We start from the raw sequence: 13,208 nt of genomic DNA on the forward strand, positions 1-13,208 counted from the left end.
AGCTGCTTCAGGACAGTTTTCTTCTTCAGCTGCTCAGATAAATTCTGAGAAATGTTTCAAAACTTTGAGCTAGTCCTGTTTGTTAACAGTATTAATTCAATGTAGAAATCTAAGGTGGAATCGGCAGAATTCAGGTTAATTAGCAAACTTTAGAGCTGAAGACGGAAAATATGATGTGTTCAGGTAACCTCAGTAAAATAGACTATTGTATTAAATATGTCATGATGTGTTCAAATGCCACATAATAATTGGAAAATTTAGTTTTTGACGAGAAACTTGAATAAAAACAGTTGTAAATATGAAGAATGTGTTTGTATTTGAGGGATGTAAAATGGATGTGACGGACAGAATTATGGCTTTTTAACTTAAACACTACTCAGCTAAGACCACTCGAGTGGTCCATCCAAATGGGATTGTTATCATTTTTCTGGTAATTATTGGTTACTTTACATTTTTGATACATTATTTTGTTATGAGAGCATCCTAGGATGGAAATAAATTAAAATACAAGACCTATAAGGAGTGTTCATGTGATTTTAGTTATTCATGGTAGTGTGAAATTAATGAATGAAAAAATAATCATGATAATTGTAAAATCGCAATTATTTTGTGACATCCCTAAACATGGCCCTGTCCCTATTTTTTTGAGATGTGTTGCTGCCATCAAATTCAAAATGAACTAATATTATATATGAAATGGTAGAATGTCTCAGCTTCAACTTCTGATCCATTTAAAGCTTTTCCAACTAAAAAAAGGGATGGTTATTCCTAATTTAAGATGGTTGTTCTTCATTAACAGTTCTGTTGATTCAAACATTAAAGTGGAACACTGGAAAAGCAGAAACAATAAACTCTATATAGGAAATAACACACAGCGACTCCATTGGTTTCAGATGTTTGTGTCACAGAAGGAGGTAAAGACGGACCAAAAAGGCGACAGTCTCTGGACAAACTCTGCTGATGTGAGCTCGTGGACGTCTGGAATGTTTGAAATCAATCAGAAACTCCTTTAAGTCAAGTAAAGACGGGGACAAAGTAAAGGACGACATTACAAATCTAAGACCCTACAGTGAGGCAGATTTATGAAGATTACACCTTCAAATGAGGGAATTTGATTTTGAATAAGGTGTTCATCCCTCAGGTAGAGTCCAGAGATGTTAGGGGTCACTGAAGTCTTTTTCTTTAATTTGTCACCTGTCTTTACACGGACATGTTTGAATTATCTGGAGTTTTTCAGGGTTTTCTAATCACTTTGACTAATGTTGGAATGATCCTTTAAATTTCATCTTTAGCCAAATGAAAACCTAATATTTGTTAAAATCAGGGACTTAAGAGGTTCTTTGTTTGGACTAGAGGGGTTTAAGGACTGGAGTAAATCCTCTGTAACGGTACATTAAACATACGGTGATCTAAACCTACATGTGTATCGACTACAGCATGGGAAGCTTTGACTAATCAGGGTGTAACTAACGATAATTCATTATGTCATTAATCAGCTGATTGTAATGTTGTGATTAATGTTTTATTGTTGAAATCAGCTCAAATAGACATTACATTAACCTGCCCATAAATCCTCAGTCCTCCCACCACCAACCAGTAAGGTACCAAAGACTTCCTGTCCAGAGAGGAGATCCTTTAACTGAGGTTTCAGATTAAAATTGTGCTCTGTTATACAGCATTGGTGCTTGCTGATGATGATTCCAGGTAAGAAATATCCAATAGACTCCAGACTAGAGATATGAGGAGGTGTTTCCGCTACTGGGGTATAATCCTCTTTACTGTCAGCCTGAGCTTACAGGTGATGTCCTAAAGAGCCAGGTGAGAATCACCGAGTATGGACAAGGTGCCAAACCCGTTTGGTTTCTGATTTTTTTTTTTAGTTATATACTAATTTCTTGGATGCACCTGTACATCGGCTGTCAACTAGATAGGTTTTATTTCTTAGGTGTAAAAGCAGTGAAAAGAATTATTTTATGTGATATCTGTAAAAAAGATCATATTTAAAACAACAAATTCAAGCAAGTATAATTTAAGCTTTACAAGGAAACAGCTTTTATGTTGTCAATAGGGCTGTCAATAGATTAAAATTTTTAATCGCGATTAATCTCACAAATTCCATAATTAACTCGCGATTAATCGCAACTTAATCGCACTTTTTTGTCTGTTCTAAATGTATCTTACAGTACTATTTCTCAAGATTTAAATACCCTTATCAACACAAGTGGACAAAAATGCTTTCTTTATGCAAATGTTTGTTCATGTCAACAACCCAAAACAACTACAGATAAAGTCCAGAAAATTCTCTAGTCTGAGCTCAAAGATACTGAACGCTGCAAAAATATGCTGAGAGCATATCATGATAAACTCGAGCCCAACAAGCCACAACAGATGGAGCTACTGACCTTAATGTAACATTACTGAATAATACCACAATGTAGAGTCAAACTTTAGACTTCTAGAAGTTAACTCCTCTGTTTTCAGCAGCTGAACACAGAACAACAGCTCTTATCATCACACATGGACATAAAGAAGTCAAGTCTCTGCTGAGAGCTCAGCAGTAAGGCACAGACACATCTAATGGTGTTTCACTGGTGTGATGTGAGTAAGGTGGACACATCTGCCCTGCTCAGGAGAAAAAGCAAGTCATTACTTAAAAAATGTCTGCTATTATTTATCATATTTTTACTTTCAAACTAAAAAAATGTCCAAATGTAAAATAAAAGCTGACAGTAAGAATATTCTTACTGTCTGACTGTCATCAGTCCAGTAGATTTACTGGAATGATGTCAGTAAACACACATGTGAAGCTGCTTTTCAAAACTCATGAACACACAAAGTAAAAGAAGTCTCAGTGGAGAACTTTTAAGGTGTACTAAGAGGACTTAACCATCTCTTCATTCTTCAGATCATAGAAGAGCTACAGATTTAATCTAAAACCATTTTTTTCTTCCTAAATAAAGGAGACCCACAGTCTAATAATGCTTTCAGCTTCTATTCTGATACTCTACAGAGCTCATTCACTAACCTCTGCTCTCCTGTCACACACCAGCCTCTGCTGCTCTGTCTCCTCCTCCTCCTCATGATGCAGCTGTACATTCACCAGCATCAGACAATCTCCTACAGGGACTGCAGAGTCTTTGACAGTTTTGCAGCATCTTGATTGACTGTTATTTAAATTTGGCGTGTATTCACGGTTCCAGTCGATCGTTTTAGTAAGTTTCGTTTTTTTCCGAATACTTTCATTTTCAAGCAGGAGCTGCGTGGGGATGAGAGCGGACCTTTAGGAGACGTGATCAGACCAGTCAACAGTCAATAGTGCAGCTGTGGAGCCGGTTCATGGCAGATATAATAGCCTGAATAAATGAATAAATCATTCTGGCCCAAAAGTGTGTTGGCACACCGGGAAATGCCCAGTATGCAGGATAGTGAGTCCATCCCTGCAGAGTCTTTGACTGAGTGTCTTCATCGTAAACAAATCCAGCATGGCGAGGGGGGCGGCTCTCTGCATTAGCGGTGTGCATGGCTAGCGAGTGGTGTGTGCTATAGAAGACTCTACAAACTTCCTGTAACTCCGTTCATGTCAACAGTAGGAGAAAATAACTTCAGTCTTATCTGACACAATCTGAAAGCTGAACCTGTCATTCAGAAGTCTCTGTCCTTTATCCATTTCTACTTGCTTGTACCGCATCACGACGGCGCCACTTCCTGGTCTGGCAAACTACGGGATGGGTCGAGGGTCATACAGAACGCGCATGCGTTAATCGTGCGACAAAAAAATTAGCAGCGTTAAAAGTAATTTGAGTTAACGCGATATTAACGCATTAACTTTGACAGCCCTAATTGTCAATATTAATCAATAGTTTTGTATTTCTTTTTGAAAAGATTTTATTTTGGGGCTTTTCATGCCTTTATTCTTTAGAGGAGGACAGTGGATAGAGTCAGACAGGAGAGAGAGAGTGGGGAGAGACATGCTGTAAAGGGCCACAGGCTGGATCAGAACCTGGGCCGCCCCGGTAACATGGATAGTGCCTTAGACCACTAGGCTATCTGTGCGACCCAATAGTTTTGTATTCCTACCTGAATTTTCACCAAAAACGTTTTATTATAATTCTCCAGAATTCAGGAATTTAACATTTGATCCTCAGAGTTTCCTGTGGGAGGACCCCTCTGTAAGTCTACATTAAATAAACTCTCTCAGCTCAGCACAAATTGCTCAGATGTGTTATGATCAGGACCCCTATACTCTATGTCAGTGATACTCAACGCGTGGCTCTTCTATGTCTTTTATATCATTAGAAATATTCCCCAGAAAACCATGGAAAAGGAAACTTTGACCTCAGAATTATCCATTGCAGTTTGTTTCCCACACACAGTTGGCTTTAATTATCAAATTCAGTTGTCAACCTTTCTTTTTTGTCTATTTCCATTGCCCTTATTTGCAATTTTTTTCCCTTTATTAATCCTTTTTGCCACTTGAATCCGATTTTTGCCCTTTTTTATCAGTTTTTACCTCTTTTATCCTGCTTTTCGCAAATTGCATTTTTTCCACTTTTCGCAACTTTTTGCCCATTTAAGGTGCCTCTTGCCATTACATGTAACTTTTTCCTATTTCCCCCCACCTTTTGCTGCTTTTTACCAAATTAAGTCACTTTACACTCATTTTCCCCACCTTTTTGTTGCTTTTTACCAATTATAGTCACTTTTCACTCATTTTACCCCCACCTTTTTGTTGCTTTTTACCAATTTTAGTCACTTTTCACTCATTTCCCCCCTACCTTTTTGTTGCTTTTTACCAAATTTAGTCACTTTACACTCATTTTAACCCATGTTTTAATTGCTTTTTTACCAGTTTTAGTCACTTTTCACTCATTTTCCCCCCACCTTTTTGTTGCTTTTTACCAAATTTAGTCACTTTTCACTCATTTTCCTCCATTTTTTTATTGCTTTTTACCAATTTTAGTCAGTTTTCACTCATTTTCCCCCACCTTTTTGTTGCTTTTTATCAAATTTATTCATTTTTCACTCATTTTCCCCAATTTTTTGTTGCTTTTTACCAAATGCAGTCACTTTTCACTCATTTTCCCCCATGTTTTTGTTGCTTTTTACCAATTTTAGTCACTTTTCCCTCATTTTCTCCCACCTTTTTGCTGCTTTTTGCTAAATTTAGTCAGTTTTCACTCATTTTCCCCCCACCTTTTTGTTGCTTTTTACCAAATTTAGTCACTTTACACTCATTTTAACCCATGTTTTAATTGCTTTTTTACCAGTTTTAGTCACTTTTCACTCATTTTTTTTTTGCCAAGTTTTTGCTACATATATTTTTTTACCATTATTGCCACCTTTTAGCCATTTTTTTGTCATGTTTCATTCATTTCTGCCACTTTTTCTTCACATTTTATGTCACTTTTCACCCAGTTTTTGTTATTTTCTGCCTATTTTACCACTGTTCACCCATTTTTGGCCGCTTTTTTGCCAATTTTTCACCTATTCTGCCAGGTTTAACTTATTTTTATTGCCACTTTTACCCACTTTTCGACTCTTAGTTTGTGGCTCTTGCAAAGGTATTTTTGAACAGTTTGGCTCTTTGGTTGAGCAGGGTTGAGTAGCACTTTTCTATAATAGATGTGTTAAATGTGCCAGATATCTCACCAACATCAAATCAGAAAATTCAGTCCTGGCCCAGTGGACCAAGAAATCTAGCATGGCTTTAATTTTTGATCATTGATGAGTATTTTCTCAGTTTAAAGGGTTTTTAAAGGTTTTAAATGTATTTTTAAAGGTGTGTGGAAACCATGTGCTTTTCTGCTTGCAAAGTTCTTGAACTAACTACCCTGGGATCGACTGCCCTCCTTTAAAACAGGATTTATTGTAAACTAGGTCTGTTTGTCTCTCTTCTTCAGCTACTGGAGCCAAACTGAGGCTTTCAAAAGCAGACGGTGCCCTCTAGTGGTTCAAATGATTCAATACAAACTCATTTTGATTTATGTCACTCTGTCTTTGGTTTAGGGGGTTTCTAATTATTTCTGCTGACTGTCTTAAATTCTATGAACTATTTTTACTGAACTCCTCAGTCTATTCATCTCAGCTTTATTTGGTTTCATCACACTACACCGCTTTCCTCATTATTAAGCAAATGACATTTTTCTCTTATTTTCCTAAATATTAATGCAAATGACAGTCAGAGTATTTTCCAAGTCATCAGCTATTAGAGCATAATTCAAATGTTTTTGAACAAACTTCATAATGATAACCATTATTTTTTTAAAAATAAAAACCTCAAAATGCACTGTTCAATTATTATTAAGCGTGACAGAGTTTTAAAACATTTTATAGGTTGTAAAGAACTGAAAATGGTCATTTGTTGAATTTGCAGCATTAGGAGGTCATATTTACTGAAATAAAGGCTATTTCAATCAAAAACATCTTAACAGGCCAAGTTCCATGTTAACATCGGAGCCCTTCTTTGATATCACCTTCACTATTCTTGCATCCATTGAACTTGTGAGTTTTTGGAGAGTTTCTGCTTGAATTTCTTTGCAGGATGTCAGAATATCCTCCCAGAGCTGCTGTTTTGATGTGAACTGCCTCCCACCCTCATAGATCTTTAGCTTGAGGATGCTCCAAAGGTTCTCAACAGGGTTAAAGGTCAGGGGAGGATGGGGGCCACACCATAAGTTTCTCTCCTTTTATGCCCATAGCAGCCAATGACACAGAGGGATTCTCTGCAGCATGAGATGGTGCATTGTCATGCATGAAGATCATTTTGCTACAGAAGGCACGGTTCTTCTTTTTGTACCATGGAAGAAAGTGGTCAGTCAGAAACTCTCTATACTTTGCCGAGGTCATTTTCACACCTTCAGGGACCCTAAGGGGCCTACCAGCTCTCTCCATGATTCTGGCCCAAAACATGACTCCGCCCCCTCCTTGCTGACATCACAGCCTTGTTGGGACATGGTGGCCATCCACCAACCATCCACCACTCCTCCATCTGGACCATCCAGGGTTGCACGGCACTCATCAGGAAACAAGACTGTTTGAAAATGAGTCTTCATGTATTTCTGGGAACACTGCAACCGTTTCTGCTTGTGAGCATTGGTTAGGGGGGCTGAATAGTAGGTTTATACACGACTGCAAGCCTCTGGAGGATCCTACACCTTGAGGTTGGTGGGACTCCAGAGGCACCAGCAGCTTCAAATACCTGTTTGCTGCTTTGTAATGGTATTTTAGCATCTGCTCTCTTAATCTGATGTATTTGTCTGTCAGAAACCTTCCTCGTTATGCCTTTATCTGCAGGAACCCATCTGTGCTCTGAGTCAGCCATAAATTACACATGATGATCGCGATTAATTTTTCATGAAATATCTCATGTTTTCATTCCTTGTCCAAGGCATTACACTATGTGACACTTTTCGGCAGAGATCCTTTTCCTTTCCTATATTGCTTGAAACCCGTGGCCTGCATAATATGTGGAATATGTGGAAAAAATGCATTTTGAGGTTTTCATTTAAAAAAAAACAAAACAAAAAAAAAACAGTTATCATTATGAAGTTTGTTCATAATGTTAAGGATCAGACCAGTATCTGATACCAGGATCATGTTTGCACATTTCCATTTAGTCTTCCTGTCAAATATTTGATGTCCAACAGCCAACCAACAGCACTGACCCAAAGACTCCTCTTTGGCTATAAATGACAACGAAAAGCAGAAATTTCTCAATATTCTGGAGCCAGGGCGCCGATTAGCTCAGCTGGGAGAGCAGGCACCTAAAAGCCACAGTCCTCCACACACTTATATTAGAAATGCTAAAAGGTTCAATGATAACCTTTAAAAAGAGAAGCTGGAATCAGCCAGTTTGGACATTTTGCTTGAAAAAGTCTCGAACCAGTTACCATCAGATTGACTCTCCTACTTTAAAACTAATTATAAACCTCTAAATCTTGGTTTGTTTTCCAGCAGGTCTGTTTAAATACTTGAACCAAACTAAGGCTTTCAAAAATGTTTCAATGCAACACATACTTTTGTAAATCTGTCTTGATTTTTTTAGGTTTTTAGGTTTTGGGAGGACTCCTTTTTTAATTTTTTCTCCTGACTGCTTCCTTTATTCGGCCTGTCTCTCTGCAGCCGTTGGAGCTGTTGTGGCACTCCCTGGACGAGTGGCTGGTGCTCATCTCCACAGAGCTGGACAGGAACACGAAGAACCCGTCCTCTTCCTCCTCCAGCAGCGAGATCGCCTCCTTGCTGCTCAAACAGAGAGAGGCTGACCCCTCCTCGTCACCGCCAAAGCTCCCCTCCCTGCTTGACCCTCAGATGGTCATAGAAACAGACGTTTACCCCGACGGAGAGGATGTGATCTCCATGACAGCCAATCGTCTCAGTGCGGTGATCCAGGCCTTCTACATGTGCTGCTCCTGTCAGATGCCACAAGGGTTTGATCTTTGGATATTTAGTTTAAATAATAAAAACATAATTATTGAAACAGCCGTATGAATCATCAGTGATTGGTTCAGTTGACACATCTCCAACCAAGAGCCTCATCAGCCTCCTACCTTTATCTCTCTTTGTTTAAACCTTCTACAGCTCCATAATTATCCACAATCAGGTCATTAAAGATGTTAATTCACCTCCAACAGAGACCTGTGATTGACTTTGTGACATCATTTAGCTCTGTTACTCTCTGTTTTCATCGATTTAACCCTTTCTGTCAGGGAAATGATGAATTATGATTCATCGCTGTTTAGAGAGACAATTGAAGAAGAGCTTCTCCTCACTAAATCACCGTCTCTCCTTCTCCTTCTCCCAGGATGACGTCCCCTCGTTTCATTGAGTTTGTCTGCAAACACGACGAGGTGCTGAAGTGTTTTGTAACCAGGTGAGTCAGTGTGGCTCTCTGCCATCCTTCAGAGATGCAGTATTGATCCAGAAACTTCTTCAGTTCAACCCCTCCTTTGTGTGTGTCTTCTTTCTCTCTCTTCCACTTGTTTTATCTCTCTCTATCTCCCATCTCTCAGGAATCCAAAGATCATCTTTAACCACTTCCACTTCCTGCTGGAGTGTCCTGAGCTCATGTCCCGGTTCATGCACATCATTAAAGGACAGGTACAACAGCAGCTGTAGATTTATTCTCTGGTTTTACGTGCTTACATGGAGCACATGTTGAATACTAAACTCACTGTATGGTCAGGCTGTGTATGACAAGATGCAAATTTTGTTTTTGTCAGAATATTCAAAATTGGCCTTAAGAACTCATTGTGTAGGCTTGGTTGGTGGAGCAGGCACCCGTGTGCTGAGGCTGTAGTCCTCAGGATGCTGATCATGAGATTGTTTCCCTGACTCGGCACGTGACTGAAGCGTCTATGACTTGGAATGAATGTCAAATCTCATAAACACATATTTGATTCACAATAGAACAGAAACAAAATATCAGACGTTAAACTGAGATTTTTTATCATTTCAGGAAAATGTTAGCTCATTTTGAATGCAAAGGCCGCAACACATCTCAAAAAGTAGGGACAGGGGCATGTTTACCATTTTGCTACATTCCTTCTTTTTTTAACAACAGAGAGGAAAGTTGTCCCATTCTTGTCTGATGTAGGATTCTAGCTGCTCAACAGTCCTGGGTCTTCTCTGCTGAATTTTTCCTTTTTTGAAGCTCCAAATGTTTTCTGTTGGTGAAAGGTCTGGACTGCAGGCAGACCAGTTCAGGACTTGGACTCTTCTCCAGTGAAGCCATGCTGTTGTGATTGCTGTGGTATGTGGTTTAGCGTGGTCTTCCCTGACAGAGACGTTGTCTGGATGGGAGCATATGTTGCTCTAAAACTACTTTTCAGCATTGATAGTTCCTTTCCAGATGTTAGAGCTTCCCATGCCATAGGCACTAATGCAACCCCATACCATCAGAGATGCAGGCTTTAGAGCTGAGCCAGGAGAACAAGCTGGATGCTCCCTCTCCTCTTTAGTCTGCTGGACACAGCATACATGGTTTCATGACAATTTCATGTATTGATTAATTTGACCACAGAACAGTTGTCCATGTTTCCTCAGTCCATGTTAAATGAGCCTTGGTCCAGAGGAGACGGTGGTGTTTCTGGATCCTGTTCAATATGGTTTCTTCTTTCTGGAAGTGTTCCTGAGCCCATGCAGTGGTTTCAGTCCAGAATCATTCCTGTTTTCAGTGCAGTGGCCCCTGAGGGCCCCTTCAGCCTTGCCCTTTGCTCACAGAGATTTTTCCTCATTTTTCTGAAACTCATCCAAAATTTATAGACTCAGTTTTTCACAGATTGGTGAACCTCTGCCCATCTTTACTTCTGAGAGACTCTGCCTCTCTAAAGCGCTCCTTTTATACCCAGTCATGTGACTGACTTGTTAATAATTAACCTAATTAGTGTCAAAATGGTCCTCCAGCTGTTTTCATTTGTGCCACTTTTCCAGCCTTTTGTTGCCCTGTGCCTACTTTTTTGAGATATGTTGCTGTCTCAGTTTCTATCTCTGTTGTGTTGTTTGTGTTTTATTTTGAAAAAAAAATGGGTTTATGAGGTATAAAAATCAGTAGCTGGGTTTCTATTACAGCTTTTTGCTAAATAAAAGCCATATTTCTTAAGTTTCAACTAAGAACAATTGCACTTCCATTGAAGAGAGTTTTGGCTTGAGCTTCGCAATTCTCGTGAATCTCATCTTGTGAGACTCCGCTGCAGGGAAGCTGGACGTTCAAACCTGTAGTGAGTTGGTCCGGCTATGGCTACATCTACAGCGGTGTAAAAGACGAAGGCAAAGACGATAGTTCAGAGGTAAAGTCTGTATTTATGGCAAAAGCAACGTATAAGGGTCTAAGTGTGATGTTAAGAAAAGTCTCGTCTCCTCTTCTGTCCACACATACGGCGCCATGTTGTCTCAGAGTGAACTGGTCTTGTGGCACTGTACGTCACGTCCTGTGACGTTGAAGTGTGGAAAAACATTTCTGTATCAAAACATCTGAAAAGCCCCATCATGAGAGCGTAAAACTTTTAAGCTATATTTGAGAGTTTTTTTTAAATCAAGTGTTTCCTTAACCAGTTTTTTATTGCACTGTTTAGATTTTGCGCATTTCTAAGGGTGATGGAAAGGTAGCAGTTGACTTCTGTTCTCCAGTCTGTGTTCCTCGTGTTTTAGTTCCTGAAGTGGAATAATATTTAAAAGGGACACATTTTACCCTTTTTTAGACACATTTATATTGTTCTCAGAGGTCCCTAAAACATGCTTGTGAGGTTTGATGCTGAAAAAACACTCCGCTATCTGATTTTTTGCATGAATAAAACCCCCTCTGTTTCAGCCTTGCTCAGAACAAGCTGTTTCTGTGTCTGTGGCTTTAAATTTTAATGAGCTGTCTGACTCCGCCCCTGACCACACCCCTCTCAGGAAATGGATGTGGCTCTCCTGTTGTTGCAGACACTTTTATCCAAAGTTTAAGACTTGACTGGGATTTGAACTATCAATCTTCCAGACCAAAGTCAGCAGGGTAACCCACTGAGCTATCCAGCACCTCAGCTGGCTGCTGAGAGGATCAGTAGAGGAGGGGTGAGCGTTCTTCCAAGAGGGGAGGGCCAATCAAACTTGGGGGCGGGGCTAACTCCCCATTATGAGGGAAAAATCTGAGAATGACTTGTTTCAGCACACATTTTCTGACAAAAATCCGAATAAGTGTATTTTTTAATAATATGTCCCCTTTAAGTTTCTCCAACCATTAACCCTTCATGTCTTTGTTACTCTCTCGTACGGACATGGTGACCCCCTTTACCTTCCTCCTCATTATTTTACGTTCTCACCTGTGTGTTTTTCAGGTTTGAGTCTTCAGGTAGCTGACTCGTTATTTTTGTCTTCAGGGATTTTGTAGGAGTGACTTTGAGAGTTGTCCATCTTCTTTGCAGGATCATTTAACGGCTTTGCAGCTGCAGTGAAAACACTTGTCTTAAGTTCCATTTACACAGCTTCATAAATTTTAAAGCGCCGTTCTCTCACTCGCTCATATTTGAGCGGCGGCGTTCGAGCCTCGTTACCCGTGGATTATGGCTCGCCTGGGAGACGGCCCTTGTTTTAATTACAGACTTTAACCTGTGAATTTGATTCCTTGTGCTGATTCGTCTCTCTGTACGCCTGCGGCCCCGGGGGGAGCGGTTCTCTCTTTTCCACGCTCATCCTTCACTCTACCTCCAACGCTCTCAGAACAAAGGCATATATTATGCAAATAGAGCTCAGGCTCAGCTCGGCGTTATAGACGAGGGTTTCTGCTCTGAAAGCTTTCCAAGCCGTCTGTTGGAAGAGAAAAAAATCCACAATGTGAGGAGCTGAAAGCAGAGCGAAGTGGTAATTAGTGGAGGAAAGTGCTGTGCAGTGTGGGATAAATTCTTGTTTTCCCTCCTCAGCCCTTCAAGGATCGCTGTGAGTGGTTCTACGAGCATCTGCTGGCCGGCCAGCCCGACTCCGACATGGTTCACCGTCCGGTCAACGAGAACGACATCCTGCTGATCCATAGAGGTACAACATGCCATAAAACGCTCCTGCTGCTCATGTGTGAAGGGAACATCACGTCAGAGTCCGTTCACAGATGTTATTTACAACACAATAAGTGTTTTTATGAAAATTAAGAGTTTCTGGTGGAGTATGTGGGCAACAGCACGCCACCGAATGCTCTTTAGATCTGCATCATGTCATTTAAAGAGAAATGGTCTGTTTTAAGTGGTTTAGGTGCATATATGTCACACTTCAATCTTTCAAATCATCAAACACTGTTTACTGTTAGAACTTAGTAACTTGTGTAAATACAAAGTGAGTTTTTAATACAGGATTTCATTTATTAAAGCCATCCAAACCTACCTTGACCTATGTGAAAGAGTCACCCCCCCTTGTTTACTCATGAATTAACTGTGATTAACCACAGTTCTTGGAAAGCTGAGTTCAGTCTGACTGTCCACACCCAGACCTGATTACTGCTAACCCTGTTGAATCCAGAAACCCTTTAAATAGAAGCTGTCTGACAAAGTGAAGGAGGCTAAAAGATCTCCCACACATTATGGAACCATCTAAATAAATTCGAAAACAGATGAGAAACAAAGTCTGACATCCATCAGTCATTTCTGAGGCTTTGGGACTCCAGCCAATCATGGTGAGGGCCATTACCCACAAATGGAGAAAACCTGGAACAATAGTGAACCTTCCCAGGAGTGGCCAGCCTACCA

At 40.0% G+C, this 13,208-nt stretch overlaps 1 protein-coding gene across 1 annotated transcript in view; it reads left to right on the top strand.

Annotated features, from left to right (window-relative positions):
* hace1 (HECT domain and ankyrin repeat containing E3 ubiquitin protein ligase 1) overlaps positions 1-13,208 on the top strand; it is a 63,573-nt gene that overhangs the window by 23,088 nt on the left and 27,277 nt on the right. The window contains exons 12-15 of the mRNA XM_041793232.1: positions 8,122-8,426; positions 8,801-8,869; positions 9,009-9,096; positions 12,396-12,507. Coding sequence (XP_041649166.1) covers positions 8,122-8,426; positions 8,801-8,869; positions 9,009-9,096; positions 12,396-12,507 — 574 coding nt within the window. The remainder of the gene's footprint in view (positions 1-8,121; positions 8,427-8,800; positions 8,870-9,008; positions 9,097-12,395; positions 12,508-13,208) is intronic.

This window comes from Cheilinus undulatus, linkage group 8 (genome assembly GCF_018320785.1).
Source record: "Cheilinus undulatus linkage group 8, ASM1832078v1, whole genome shotgun sequence".
NCBI classification, from domain to species: Eukaryota; Metazoa; Chordata; class Actinopteri; order Labriformes; family Labridae; genus Cheilinus; species Cheilinus undulatus.